Source organism: Microchirus variegatus (assembly GCF_963457635.1).
Source record: "Microchirus variegatus genome assembly, chromosome: 8".
In the NCBI taxonomy this organism is placed as follows: domain Eukaryota; kingdom Metazoa; phylum Chordata; class Actinopteri; order Pleuronectiformes; family Soleidae; genus Microchirus; species Microchirus variegatus.
The window spans coordinates 13,986,818-14,002,730 of NC_139809.1; the positions used below are offsets into that span (position 1 = coordinate 13,986,818).

Consider the following 15,913-nt stretch of genomic DNA (forward strand, 5'->3'; position numbering starts at 1 on the left):
AAATTAAAAATTAAAAATTAAAAATTAAAAATTAAAAATTAAAAAAATAAAATAAAAAATAAAAAATAAAAAATTATATACATTTACAAACAGCGCCCCATAGAAGTGGGGTAAGCTCAACAGAGGTCGCCATTTTGGACCAGCATGTTTTTACAGTAGCTCACAATGGACAAACTAAACATCTTCTCTTTTTTTGAGTTTCGATGATCCCTGATGTCACTGACATTATGTTCTCCAACACACTTTGAGAGGAAATGTTGAGGTGAGGGATAAACGTTACACACTGTACCTTTAAGAAGAGACGGCGCTCAGACCAGGATGTAGAGACTGACCTTGTTCATGACTTTCTGTTGCTGCGTGTGGTTCTGTCTCAGTGAGACCACCTCTCTCCACAGGATCTCATTCTGCCTGAGAACAGGAGGAGACAGATGATGATGATGATGATGATGATGACGATGATGATGGCAGAGGTGAAAGAGAGAAGAATGACAAACACAGAGAACTTCAGTAACAGTTTAATGTCTCCACTTTTCCTCTCAAGGGGACAGAGACGCAGAGAAATATACTCAGTAAAACTATACTCTACACTCTTAGAAATAAAAGTGCTAAGTAGAACCATATAAGGTTCTTCGGCTTGTCCTCATAGGAGAACCCTGTTTGGCTCCAGGTAGAACCTTTTTATAAAGGTTCCACCTGGAATCTTTTTTGGAGAGTTCCAACAAGAACCTTTTTAAAATCCTTTATTCAGGAAAGGGGTTTTAAAGGGTTCTCTGGATCAAAATGGTTCTTACTGGAACCATTAGTGTCACCAAGAACCCTTGAAAAACCCTTTGTTTTGGAAAAGGTTTTTCAGAAGCAAATGGTTCCGGGTAGAACCTCAGCCCTTGTAGAAGAACCTTTATTTCTAAGAGTGTAGCAACTTTTACTTCCCACACCGTGGCAGTTTTCCAGGACCAATTTCCTTGCTGACACAGCTTGAGATGGGAGGAAAACTTGTAAGAGCTCCTCACTTTTTTATATAACTACATTTCAGAATAAATGTCATATACTTTAAAACTTTTACTCAATGTAATATTGTAAAATGTGATTTCAACTTCTACTAAAGTCATTTTCTGGTACTTTTACTCCCTTTTAGGTACTTTATACATATAAAGATAGAGAAGATAGAGAACGCATTGTTGCTATAAAACTTCATTTATGTTGGTTTGGAAATGAAAAGGAAATGATTGCAACACACCACAGCTGCTTCTTTATTTCACTTCCTCTCTCTTGTGCCCTGAGACTGTCTTCGTTTCCAGAACGTTCATGTCTTTGTTATTGTGCAATCGTCATAGTGACACCTGAGAGTCATTTCTGTCAGTCTCTATAACCTTTTATAGGATTTAAACCAAAGATTATAACACGATAATCCATCGTGGTGTCACAAGAACGATATTTGTGTCAATATTTCACAGAATTTCAAAATAAAAGTCTTGATATGGGGAGATATGTATTTCGCAATAAAAAATACAAAATATATATATATATAAAAAAAGTTTTTTTTACATAGAGAGAGAGGGGTGGTTTCTCAGCAGAGGAAATGACCTCATCTGTGTGTGTGTGTGTGTGTGTGTGTGTGTGTGTGTGTGTGTGTGTGTGTGTGTGTGTGTGTGTGTGTGTGTGTGTGTGTGTGTGTGTGTGTGTGTGTGTGTGTGTGTGTGTGCATCTGACCACACCTACTCCCTAACACCAAAGCATGTGTTATTTATTTCAACAATGTAAGTGCTGGCAACTGCAATAGTCTGAAACTGCACTACAAACACTGGTGAGGGCATTTTTCACATGTGCAGTTAATATTCACTCGACTTTTAAGTACTTTAAATCTGTATCCTAACAGACTTTTTATTTTTCCATTACTTGTTCTCTTATTTTTTATTCACTTATTTTTTTTTAGATCTACTTTAGCTCCAGTTGTTGTTGTTCTGTATATTGTGTACATTGGTATTGACATCAAATTTGAATAAACTAGTTTTAATAGTTGTGTAAATCTCATGTTAATTTTTTTTTATTCTTAGTTAAAGCAGATGTAAAGAAAACCAAATTAGCCTTTTTAAAAATATCTGAGCTCATGTGACTTCACATGTGCAGGTTCACACATCTGTGGTCTGTCATTACTGTGTGTGTGTGTGTGTGTGTGTGTGTGTGTGTGTGTGTGTGTGTGTGTGTGTGTGTGTGTGTGTGTGTGTTGCGTGAGTCAGGTGAGCAGGTGAACATTCTCTCCTCTCATTAGCAAACAATAGCGAGCACAAAGCAGCACACGGTGAGCACACGGTGGCTATTTTCAGCTTCACAATAGCTTCGAGAGAAAAGAGTCCGTTCATCCGTTGGTGTGGTTTGTTCCAATTTAGCGAGAGAGTGAGAGCGAGTGGAGGAGAATTTCAATTACAAAGCATCCTCACTGCATTTACTTTACAGAGGAAGGTGGACTTAAAATGCAGTGTTTTTGAGGCTTTCTGTGTGTTAGTACTGAACCTTTACTCGAAAAGCACATTCAAATAATGTCTTTAATTAAGGAAATGGGCTGTGTTACAGTGATTCCTACTAATTTTAGTATGTAATAAGCTTCAGGGTCTTGTTTCTGGTAGCCTACCATTAGGATTAAAAAGGAGTTTATTAATAAATCTATCAGCTTAAAGACTTCTTTTTTTAGTTTAAAAAAACAATGTAAAAACAGCACAATAAAGTGCCAGGATTTTACAATCACAAGGTAAACAGCATGATGGAGTTATGATAATGCTTTACTGCTTTATCCTTCACATGAGGGTCACAGGGGGCGCTGGTGTCAATCCCAGCTGAACATAGGACTGATCTAATACATATGAGGGGCCTCAGTTTACACTCAGTGTTCACTTATATGTCTCTGTAACATCCAGTGTCCAGTGACACCACACCTGGATCAGCCTCAGGTTTCCAGTACACTCTTAGAAATAAGGGTTCCAAAAGTGTCCTTCTACAAGGGCTGAGGTTCTACCTGGAACAATTTGCTTCTGAAAAACCCTTTTCCCGAAGAAAGGGTTTTTCAAGGGTTCTTGGTAACACTAATGGTTCCAGTAAGAACCATTTTGATCCAGAGAACCCTTTAAAAGCCCTTTCACTGAATAAAGGGTTTTAAAAGGGTTCTTGTGGAACCCTCCAAAAGGGTTCCAGGTAGAGCCTGGAGCCAAAAAGGGTTCTCCTATGAGGACAAGCTGAAGAACCTTGTGGTTCTACTTTGCACTTTTATTTCTAAGAGTGTACATCATCAACTGCTAAATCCTCAAGCCCCTGTTTAGTATTTATTTTCCTGACCCAAAATCTTCTCTGCCATCTGTGTGGTATATTCAGTGCCCAGAACAGAGCAGACTCTGCACAGATGGAAGGATCGATGCAGACCAGGTTGCCGATGTGTGTGTTTTTTGGCCAGTGCTGCAGAGTCTGCAGCTGTTTCACCCTCACGTGAACACTATCCCTCCACCTAAACTCAGTCCATTTGCACGTTGCATTGCTGCACTGATATGAAACCAAAAATAATTCACAGAGACATCCTGGCAGTGTGTGTAACAGTGAACAGTGGAGCACTCTGCACTCAGCAGAGCACTTTAAAGATTCAACACAGGGCAAACCCCTTGTTCTTCTGTACTCACTGTTTCATGTCCTGCATCTGACACTCCATGTTGTCCTGCTGTGTTCTGAGGAGCTGAACTTCATACAGCAGTTTGCTCAGGTCCTCCTGACGAACTTTGGTCTCCTCGCTCTTCACTAAGGACACCTGCAGACGCAGAGCACAGGCTGTGATATAATAAAGCACATAATATACTATAACTACACATTCTGCCAGTCAGATGATAAGGACAGGTGAGTGATGAGGACAGGTGAATGACAAGGACAGGTGAATGATGAGGACAGGTGAATGATGAGGACAGGTGAATGACAAGGACAGGTGAGTGATGAGGACAGGAGAATGATAAGGACAGGTGAACTATGAGGACAGGTGAATGATGAGGACAGGTGAATGGCAAGGACAGTTGAATGACAAGGACAGGTGAACAATGAGGACAGGTGAATGATGAGGACAGGTGAATGACAGGGATAGGTGAGTGATGAGGACAGGTGAATGATGAGGACAGGTGAGTGATGAGGACAGTTGAATGATGAGGACATGTGAATGATGAGGACAGGTGAATGACGAGGACAGGTGAGTGATGAGTACAGGTGAATGATGAGGACAGGTGAATGACAAGGACAGGTGAGTGATGAGGACAGGTAAATGACAAGTGAATGACAAGGACAGGTGAATGACAGGGATAGGCGAATGGTGAGGACAGGTGAATGATGAGGACAGGTGAATGACAAGGACAGGTGAATGATGAGGACAGGTGAATGATGAGGACAGTTGAATGATGAGGACAGGTGAATGACAGGGATAGGTGAGTGATGAGGACAGGTGAATGATGAGGACAGGTGAGTGATGAGGACAGTTGAATGATGAGGACGTGAATGATGAGGACAGGTGAATGACAAGGACAGGTGAGTGATGAGTACAGGTGAATGATGAGGACAGGCGAATGACAAGGACAGGTGAGTGATGAGGACAGGTAAATGACAAGTGAATGACAAGGACAGGTGAATGACAGGGATAGGCGAATGGTGAGGACAGGTGAATGATGAGGACAGGTGAATGACAAGGACAGGTGAATGATGAGGACAGGTGAATGATGAGGACATGTGAATGATGAGGACAGGTGAATGACAGGGATAGGTGAGTGATGATGACAGGTGAATGATGAGGACAGGTGAGTGATGAGGACAGTTGAATGATGAGGACATGTGAATGATAAGGACAGGTGAATGACAAGGACAGGTGAGTGATGAGTACAGGTGAATGATGAGGACAGGTGAATGACAAGGACAGGTGAGTGATGAGGACAGGTAAATGACAAGTGAATGACAAGGACAGGTGAATGACAGGGATAGGCGAATGGTGAGGACAGGTGAATGATGAGGACAGGTGAATGACAAGGACAGGTGAATGATGAGGACAGGTGAATGATGAGGACATGTGAATGATGAGGACAGGTGAATGACAGGGATAGGTGAGTGATGATGACAGGTGAATGATGAGGACAGGTGAGTGATGAGGACAGTTGAATGATGAGGACATGTGAATGATGAGGACAGGTGAATGACAAGGACAGGTGAGTGATGAGTACAGGTGAATGATGAGGACAGGTGAATGACAAGGACAGGTGAGTGATGAGGACAGGTAAATGACAAGTGAATGACAAGGACAGGTGAATGACAGGGATAGGTGAGTGGTGAGGACAGGTGAATGATGAGGACAGGTGAATGACAAGGACAGGTGAATGATGAGGACAGGTGAATGATGAGGACAGGTGAACGACAAGGACAGGTGAATGATAAGGACAGGTGAATGACAGGGATAGGTGAGTGATGATGACAGGTGAATGATGAGGACAGGTGAGTGATGAGGACAGTTGAATGATGAGGACATGTGAATGATGAGGACAGGTGAACGACAAGGACAGGTGAATGATAAGGACAGGTGAATGACAAGTGAATGACAAGGACAGGTGAATGACAAGGATAGGTGAGTGGTGAGGACAGGTGAATGATGAGGACAGGTGAATGACAAGGATAGGTGAATGATGAGGACAGGTGAATGATGAGGACAGGTGAACGACAAGGACAGGTGAATGATAAGGACAGGTGAATGATAAGGACAGGTGAATGACAAGGACAGGTGAATGATAAGGACAGGTGAGTGATGAGGACAGGTGAATGACAAGGACAGGTGAATGACAAGGACGTGTGAATGATGAGGACAGGTGAATGACGAGGACAGGTGAATGATGGGAACAAGTGAGTGATGAGGACAGGTGAATGACAAGGACAGGTGAATGATGAGGGCAGGTGAATGACTTTCATTTGTAAAGGTTTGCCTTTAATTAAAACAATTCATCTAATAAATTTGTGTCCCCTTGTCCTTTTTCCACGACACAAGAAATAATGTATATACATATACATACATACAAGAAAAATGTGTTTTGTTATGGTGTTGTATTAAAGCACACATGTCAGCAACCTTGCTCTTCCAGGTTGAGGCTGAAGGGTGCGCTACACTTCCCCTCACACTTGCATATGGATGTGTGTTACCATACCTTCCTCTTGATGTGCTCCAGCATGTGTTCGTGTCCCTGGAGGAAGTACAGGTGTTGGAACTCGGTGTCGTCTCTCTCGGGCTTCACCAGACCGCTCTGCTCGATGTTCACCACCTTACGGAAACCATCTGAACACAAGACGTATGTGTGTGTGTGTGTGTGTGTGTGTGTGTGTGTGTGTGTGTGTGTGTGGGGGGGGGGGGGGGTGTAAACGCAAGGCAGGGTTATATAATGATATAGAACATTTCAAAGTGCTTTACAATAAAAGTAAATTAAAAGGTACAGCAGTGATAATATGTACATTTTTATTTAAACTCAGTGCCAAACATAGGTTTTCAGGCTAGATTTGAAAGAGTGAATTGATTTAGCAGACCTGCACTGTTCTAGGAGTTTGTTTCAAATATTTAGGACATAAAAAACTTCTCCATGTTTAGTCCTGGTTCTGGAGACAGAGTTAACCTGAACTTTGTGTCCGTTTTGATGTGGCTTTTTTATAAGTCAGATCAGAGTCCATGAAAACGCCAACGATAAGCTTTACTGTGACTGAGAGAAGAGGTGAGATGAGGTGAGATGAAGTGAGATGAAGTGAGATGAAGTGTACCACTCACACATGTTGAGCTGCCGCACGAAGCTCGCCATATTATTGTGTTTGAAGTACTTTGGCAGAACTTCCTTAGCAAACCGTCCCTGGTCAAACACGTGAAAACTCGTCCCGGTCTGAAAGAGAAAAGTCACAGTTAACATCGTCATCATGAGCAGTTAACGATGATATCATGACATGGCATTTAGATTGTTGTAGGTAACCACTGGACATCATCGCGTCATGGTTTTATCGATAATTATTGATTTTTAGATTTAGTTTAGTTTTAGAAAAAAAATAAAAATCTTTCCCTATTTTAAAAAAGCTCTGATTAAATAAACTAATAAAATATCACAAAACAGAAATACTATGGAATAATTACAGGTACAGCTAGAATTGGAAGAACAGAAATCAGTATTGAGTGTAAATCAATGGCAGCACACACCAAGATAAGCTCTTCATTTGGTTTTAAAAGCCCAAATGTGCGACTGTAGCTGGAATAAGTTCATGATCATACTTTATTTGAGCCAAATGTTAGTTATTAAAGGTGCCATATGTAAGAATGTGGCCAAAAACAGTTACTACATTCAAATTCAAAATACAGAGGTCTTTTAGGTTTCGTTTTCTGACGTAATTGGCAACCCGTGGTTGCTCGGCAGCTGAGACTCTACTGACTGATTGGTAGACTGCAGTAGGTGGCGCCACATGCCAAAACATAATTTGCAGTCTGTAAAATACTTTTTTTAAAGCAAATATTTTGGCTGTACTGTTGTTGTTGGTGAGTTCAGTTTGTTATATGAACATTATTCCTGAGTCTCTGTGACATATTACGAGGATTTTATGGCCAGTTTCATAATTCCAGGTTTAAGGCCAAAAGGACGTGTACTACAGGTTTAATCAATGGGTAAAATTCAGTTCTTATGTGCCATAAAAATCCTGTTGTTTTTTGTTTGTTCAAATTGTGTTGGCACAATTTGCTTGGAATTGAACTTTGTAGCTTGTCATTAAATTGTGAGTCCCTATATAGAAATAAAATCAGGAAACGTTTTTTAAGTTTAAAACATGATATGTGGCCCATCCACATACCACTATGACTGTAAAAGCTGAGACGAATCCTATTTCCTATTTTCTTTATTACATATTATGTCATAACGACTCACAGCGCTCCAGCAGATGAGGTGGTTGGTGTCTGGATCCTCCACCAGGGTCCACAGCTTGGTGAGAAACGCTGGAACATTGCTGGCATAACTGCCGTCTGCACCCATGGCACCTGGAGACTCCTGCATACTCACGCCTGTCCAAGACCGATCACAGGAACAGGAAACCAAATATATTTGAGTGTATGTGTGTGTGTGTGTGTGTGTGTGTGTGTGTGTGTGTGTGTGTGTGTGTGTGTGTGTGTGTGTGTGTGTGTGTGTGTGTGTGTGTGTGTGTGTGTGTGTGTGTGTGTGTGTGTGTGGTGACTCCCAAATCAGTCCATGTTTAAGTAACTCCACTGGTGTTGATCTGTCACTGATAATCCCAAGTTTGTCTTAGCCTCTTTGATTCCATGTCAGTCGGTCCTCAATCACGTGATCTCTTCGTCTTCTTTGTTATTCCACCTCTCTTGACTTTGTCTTTATTCAAAAACACCCATAAAACAACAAAATGGAACACACGTATATCCTCATGTCATTTGCGCTTGACGCTCGAGCTGCTTTTGTCTCCGCTGCTCTCAGTCCCAGCTGCCTCACTGCTCGTCCAACTGCATGTCATCACAGAAGGTCCATGTCAGCACACACCATTCACTGTGCCAAACTGTGCCAGTGCCCCCTCCTCCTCCTCCTCCTCCTCCTCCTCCTCCTCCTCCTCATTTCCCCCTGGCCTCCAACTGACAATCACGGGACCGGCCAACGAAACAATAACAGAACAAAAGCTCAAAAAAACAACAATACGCCCAGAGTGCAACCCAGGTTTGGTGAATAAGGTTCATGTGATGCTTCTCTGTGTGAGGATCCCAAACGTTTAGACCAAAAAAAAGCCTCATCTTAATTGATCACAATTGTCTTATGACAAACCTGGATAGAAATTGTTCTTCTTAAACTTTTAAAATAACTGATTTATACAGGCCGACCAACACGTTGATGTTTTGTAACATCAATCAATCAGAAGTGGTTTATTATTGCTTATATCATTTATTTATCAATGATTTATTGAAGCAAGTCATAACATCTTTGTCTTGGGGTGAATTCTTGCTTAATCCTCAATCTTAACCCTCAATCTCAAAAACTTGCGCTCCCTCTAGTGCAAGTGCTGTCCAGATTCTCAGAAAAATTAAGTTGAGGGTCAAGTTTAAGGGCTGTATCGCCCTCAATATTGAGATTTTTACAGAGACCACCCTTGGGAGCAAGGGCTACCCAGAATGCATTGCGTGTTTTCACATAACAAAGATGGCGCCGAAAGCAGCGAAACGAGTACGCTACAAATTAAATATTTTCTTTGTTAATAGAGATATAAAAATGATGAAAACCATTGTATTATCTTAGTTTAGGCCCATATTATGGATTACTTGTGTCATTGTTGCGTAACGTTTATTTTTATTTTACGATCTTTTGTCAATAGTCGGCCGGTGCAGACAAGCGATTGTTTGTTATGGTTTACTTTTCAATAAGTCGTGGTGTGTGGTAACTGTCAGCTGAATATGTCCGTGGTTGTGGTATTTGTATGAGTATCATCTTATAACTAACTGACAACCTAATAACTTGACTGACAAACGGATTGTAATAAATAATCGTGACGTAAATGTGTTCTTCTTCTTCTCCTTTTTTTGAGTTCACAGACTGGACGCAGCTTTCGCGTTATTCTGCCCCCTACAGTCTGAAGACGTATCTGCATTTAAGGGGTGTCCCATTTCTAAGTGACAAAATAACCCTCAACACTTGGTTTTGAGGGCCAGTTAAGATTAAGGGTTGAGCTTGAGGGTTAAGATTGAGGGTTAAGATAGGAATTGGAATTGGCCCTTGGTGTCAGCCAGCGACGTCTGTTCCTCTGAGTTGGACCTTCATGGGATAAGGTTTGGGAGTCTGAGTCGCCCCAAAAATGGGAGTATAATCTGGTTTCCCCGCGTCCTCGGGCCAGACGAACGTGAACTTCCTCAGCAGAGACACGACAAAGATGAACAGCTCCATGCGAGCCAGAGCCTCTCCGAGACACACTCGGGGACCTGTGGGGTTTAAAAAAAGCCGCAACATAAGCACGACGAGTACAGCGTAGTCTTCCTGTGTTCATCCATCTATGAGTGTAATTCTCATTTTACAAACCTGTAGAGAAAGGCATGAAGGCCTCTGGTTTGACAAACTCTCCCTGGTCATTAAGGAAGTTTTCAGGGTTAAACTCATGGGGGAATTTCCACTGTCCCTCCTCGACCAACACTGAGGCCAGGTTGGGGATGACGACGGTTCCCTGAAGAGCAGACAACAATTTTTTTATTCCATCTCAGCCTTGAATGTTGCGTTAAAATCAGAAGCTTTAAATTAAAATGCCACGACAGCTCACCTTGGGTATGGAGTATCCCAGTAACTCGGTGTCTTTCGTGGTGCTGTGGAAAACAGCGAGAGGAACGGTGTTGGCCACCCTCTGGACCTCATGAAGGACGGCCTGTGTGTCAAAGAGAGTCAGTCGGTACAATATTTAAGTTAAGTGTTGTTTTTTTAAAGTGTTCCTGTCATCTTTTAACCTGCATATAGGGCATCTGGTGTCTGTCCTCAAAAGTAGTTTCAGCCTTCCCGTCTAAAACTTTATCTATTTCCTGTTGGCAGCGCTCTGAGGGACAGAGGTAATCACAGTGAGGTTTATTTTCTTACTTTTCTGTCTCAGTTCATCATGTGAGCTGCATTAGCAACTGAACTTATTCAACTAAAAGTCAAGTGTCAGTCTTTAAAACAGCATCTCAAGCTTTTTTTGGGGCCCGGAGGAAAATCATCATCATTGAAGTCATCAATGCAACAACTGTAGTTCTCACCAGTGGCTACAGGGGGCAGTAATATAACAGGTTATGATAGATACGTTCAGAGATACCCTGTATGTGTGGATAGTTCATCAGGTAAAGGAAGGCGGTGAGCAGGGTGTTGGCAGTCGTGTCCGTTCCAGCGAAGTGAAGATCCAAGAGAAACGCACAGAGCTGGTCTTCTGAAAATGAGCTCTTATCTTCTCTCTTTACAGATGGAATACATGAATCAATCAACCAATGAATCCATGAATTAATAATTAGTGGAGAATGTTATCAAAGGGAGATTCACGTACCGTATCCAGTTCATCCAGGTAATAGTCTATGAAATGCCGGGGTTTACCAGGAACTCTGGTCTTTTTGTTCTCCGCCAACATTTTTAAACGTCTTTCATATGAAGCCTGCAGAATCAAGAAAAATTACTCATGATTATTATCTAGTTAATAGTTTTCTTCTTTTCTTAAGTTGTTCTTCTTGACTTTAAAATGGCAGCCACACACACAACATACCCCAAACAGCTTGAAGGCTCTCTGGAAGGGCAGTGGTAGGTTGCGCACCATTGGAAGGGAGTCATAAATCTGTAGACGTCAACAAGACAAAAACAACAACATTTTTACTTTTTTTACACTTTGTGGCATCCAAGAGTTTGTTTGTGTTGCACAGTTGTGGAAATAAAACCATTTAGGAGGTTTTATTAGCAGAATGTAACACCCAGGGTTAGGGTTAGGGTTAGGGACCTTGCTTTACCGACATCACTATTGCCATATCTTTCTGGTATGTGAAGGTCATGGTAATTCTGGAGAGAGTCTGCAGTGTCAGAAACTTGTTTGAAAAGATGTTTCTACTTACCATTCCCCAGCGTCCGTTGATTATTTTGGAAGTCTCCTGAAAAAGTCCAACAGAAAACTTCATGAACTCGTCGTCGTAGTCAAAGTGTTTGGCAAACAGAACTTGGCAGATGACGTTCGAGGCTGCGTTATGGAAGAGCTGGCCAGGATTCATGGTCTTACCTGGAAAAAATACAACATGACATGACATTAAAACTTGCTCAAAAGTCCTTTGCCAGTCATGCCTAATAATATCAATGTTTAACCAAATCGGTCCTTCCATACCGACACTTTCCTCCAGAACTTTTGAAACGTGAAGCATCTCTCCCATGATCCTCTGCTCCATCGTGTGTTTGCCCAGACCAAAGTTTCTCAGTGTCATCAGGCCAAAGCGTCGCTGTTCTCTCCACGCTGGGTTGTAATCTGCCAGAATCACTCCAGGAGCGTGTGCTGAAACACAAAGAGGCAACCTGTTAAGTGTGTTTTTCACCAGAATAGAGCCAAAATTCTGTAATTCTATACAGGACTTTTATTTAATGAGTATTTTCTTCACCTCAGTTGCCACCAGATGGAGCCATTATCAGGCTTTTTATGAACTGGAGTCTCTTTCCACTGAGGTATTTCCTGTTTAATTAACTAGGAAATAGGACCTGAGCACATTCTCCACCAAAACAATGTGTGGACATATTATACTTGTGGGTCTTTATCAAAGACACTGTCCTAAACATTTGCTCTTTGTGGCTTTATTTTATTTGCTAATGACAAAAAAACAAGAATTTTTAATCTTCAATCTGGTTTTCAGCAGCACGGCATAAAGATTGTGAAATAATTTTCATGTCACTATGGACTTTTATGCTTCACAATTATCTTGACACATATCTTGAGATACTCGGGACAATTATCTGGTGTCTATCTGCTTAAAATCTAAAAAAAGGGAAGATTTACTGTCATGTCCCTCACACTGAAACTACCTCATGAGGAAAAGACTTAAGTTTTATTACACCATACAATACCATTTTTCCTCGAGGTAGGCGCAGGAATATGAAGGCTCTCCACCTTTGTTAACTGTGGCGCTTTCATTCTCAGGAATCCAGAGAAAAAGAGTTCACACTAAATGGTGATTAACCATATCAGGCTGTCAGCACAGTACAGTACAACAGGGCTTGGATATCATGTGGCCCAGTGAAACTTCCAAAAAAGGAAGGGAGTTAAAAACACTGTGCCGATGAAAGAAAGACAACTAATAACATGTTGGAGTGTTACTGAAAACACAAAGAAGCACCTCTGAAGTTTGGAAACTGCTGTTTCCTCTTGGGCTCCTGAACTTCTCCAGCAGAACTTGACACACTATGAGTTGCCCTATGTCGTTTTTTGACCCGAGTGTGCTGATGTCATCACGTTAGATGATTCAACAGACTCTCTAAATATGTCTTTGTATGTTATCATTCACGGTTAAAAATTATTCTGCCTCTGCAGGCCTGTCTGTACCTTTGACTTGAATAGAATGATTGACCAACATGTCTTGTGGTCTGCCAGAGAAGTCGGCAGCTTTGTTGACGAAGGCTTCTTTCAGCGCCTGCAGCCCGTTGACGACCACCACCGGCCTGGTGCCGAAGAAAATGCTGTAGACGTTACCATAGCGTTTGGCAAACTGCAGACAGAGACACGTCTTATTTGTACACTGGAACTATAATCTGGTATAATAATCAGTGTGGTTGCCATAACAAGAAATAATGACAAAAATATATATTTTTAATACATTTTACTGGAAAGAAAAACAATGACTTCATGTATCTCGTTTTTTTGTTGTTACTATAAATATACACATTTAACGTTACCCTCTCCAGATCTGCAAGGGGATTCTCCAGGCTGAGCTGCAGCAAGTTTCCAAAGACAGGGACGGTCTGCGGGCCCGGAGGGAATTTTTTACCCCTGTGGTTCCAAAACAGGAGCAGAAAGAGCAGAACGGCCACAAAGAGCAGAGTCGCGGATGAAAACATGGTCAGACCTGTGATTCAGCACAATCTGCTCCGTCCTTTTATTATTCCCCTTCTGGCTGAGGACTTAACAAGCACACACACACACACACACACACACACACACAACCTTTGCACCTTTGTATGACCTGAAGCGTGCACCATGACAAAGTCACTTTTTAATTGATTTTACCCAACTGTTAGATAAGAGTCTGGACATCACTATTCATTCAGTAGACCAAACTGTGTCTTTGACGGCCCTGCTGTGTTTTCTTCAGGCGTCCCAGTTACGATGTTTCTCCTCATGTTTCTTTATCTTTTTTGTTTTGGTGTTGCTTTAATATCAATTATTAAACTCTCTTTAAAACCGTGTGTTAGGACCAGGCCTTGGGGGGAAACCTGATCATCAACAGAGAACAAGACAAACCATTTTAATTTAAACTCAAGCACCAAACCAGTCTGCATGCAATGATCAGGCCACATATACTGGAACTTCCTGTGCACTGGACCAATCAGCTCCCAGGATTCACTGAGACACTCACACACACACATGCACAATCAAACATGCACACCTGCAATCCATCAAGATTATTAAAGTTCATGAAAACGTTCAAAATAACAAAAACATTTTTATTGAAAATAAAATAAATAAAATAAAAACCACTGAATTGTGTGTTTATAAACTAACTAAAATGGTCGTGAAAATGTGCTTAGTTTTCATCTCTGTGATAATCCTTTTGGGTTCACATGAAATGTGTTTTTTTTTTTGTTTTTTTTAATGCCACTTATTTGTCATGACTTATGAGCCGGGTCGTGAGTGTCTTGTTTTTATTTACATGATAAATATTCAACTAAACACAGAGCTGCTGCTCTTAGTGAGTCACTTAAAACCACTCCACTGATAAAATCAACTTTTAAACAGTAGAAAATCAATAGACTTTAAACTGACTTTAATGCTGATTGGGGATATACCAACCATAACTGAAATAATGAAAGTGTACACATTGAACATGGTTGAATATTCAGGTTTGTGTGTGTGTGATTCTGTCAGTTTATTAGTAAATGTTATAGCTCCATAAGTTATCTCTCTCTTTTTAGGCTCGTACTACGAGGGTCACAGGGGGGAGGACCCAAAGAAACAGCCCTGTATTCCAGATGATAATCTGTCAATGTAGCATTAATATTAACAACAAACAAAAGGGGGAAACAATATTGTGTTAATAATGCCGTCATTTATTTTGTCAGTTAAGTAAGTTTCATTAACATAACCATCTCGAGACACAATTTACAAACAGATATATTCAGTATTGTGATATGAACTGAGTTAGCTTAGCATGTTGTTATCTGTTTTTTTGTTGGTGAGCATGCTGTTAGCCGACAGTCCAATTCTATGAATAACCACTGACTGACTGTAATGGTAAATTCAATTTCTCTGACTCAGAGCTAAAACTGCCCATCACCCTATAACTGCCCAGTACAGAATACCAGGTATTGTGTATAGTATATTGTATATTGTGTATTGAACTGACACCTTCCTACAACATCCGCAGGGAGTCGGCTCCCTGATACCTACAGTAGACAAAGAGATGCGAAAACACTGCTTTCAATGGCAGACTCTTTGTCTATTGGAGGAATGCAAAAGGGGAGTTGCTCAGGGATAACTTTGCCGGGGTCTTTCTCCAGCTAGGATCACTCCTGTGAAGATTGACCTTTTCCTTGCAATGAAAATAAAAACTTGTCGGCCGACAGAAGTTCTCTATTTCATTCTTCACCAGTAGCAGAGAATTTCCACAACACTGACACAGACACTGTTGACCTTGTAGATGTTTCCTGGGCTCACTCTTAACCACAAACATTGTTTTTGTTGTCAGGAATAACTGAACATTTTCCCGTCATGCTTCTGACTGCAGAACACATCACTGCGGTGTCGCTCTGAGTTGGACCTTCATGTTGTAAGGTTTGGGAGATAGAGTGATCCCATAGACCCGAGCGAAGTCTGGTTCTCCGGCATCCTTGGGCCAAATAAACTTAAGCTTCCACAGAAGATTGATCAATAAAAGATAATTTGTGCGTAGACTTCCAGTAGAGTTGCCCCCTGGTGGCTATTCTTATATTCTTATTTCCTGATTGGCTTCAGGAGTAACCAAGAAAACTATGTCATTTGTTTTAATACATGGTCTATATCTACCTCTGTATACCTATAAATGAATCTATTACTAAAAATAAAGCACAGAAATAACTCTATATTAAGCGGTGACCACATGAACAGGACATGAGGGCCATTATTCCTTATATAATTTCTTTATGAATGATTTATTTTAAGTAAGTCTTCACATCTGTCTCAGGGG

At 41.1% G+C, this 15,913-nt stretch overlaps 2 protein-coding genes across 2 annotated transcripts in view; both read right to left on the reverse strand.

Moving 5' to 3' along the window:
* hsf4 (heat shock transcription factor 4) overlaps positions 1-8,063 on the reverse strand; it is a gene marked incomplete at both ends in the record, with an annotated part of 15,895 nt that extends 7,832 nt beyond the window's left edge. Inside the window, 5 exons of the mRNA XM_083894072.1 lie at positions 333-408; positions 3,663-3,787; positions 6,198-6,325; positions 6,806-6,914; positions 7,938-8,063. Of these exons, the coding sequence (XP_083750198.1) occupies positions 333-408; positions 3,663-3,787; positions 6,198-6,325; positions 6,806-6,914; positions 7,938-8,063 (564 nt within the window). The remainder of the gene's footprint in view (positions 1-332; positions 409-3,662; positions 3,788-6,197; positions 6,326-6,805; positions 6,915-7,937) is intronic.
* Positions 8,064-9,782: 1,719 nt separating this feature from the next.
* On the reverse strand, positions 9,783-13,589 carry LOC310930740 (cytochrome P450 2D15-like; the record flags this gene model as incomplete). The annotated part of the gene is made up of 11 exons (XM_083893781.1): positions 9,783-9,979; positions 10,077-10,218; positions 10,312-10,413; positions 10,493-10,578; positions 10,834-10,969; positions 11,059-11,163; positions 11,272-11,340; positions 11,612-11,772; positions 11,875-12,039; positions 13,078-13,240; positions 13,428-13,589. The coding sequence occupies 11 exons, from the start codon at positions 13,587-13,589 to the stop codon at positions 9,783-9,785; spliced, it is 1,488 nt and encodes a 495-aa protein (XP_083749907.1).
* Positions 13,590-15,913: the final 2,324 nt, after the last annotated feature.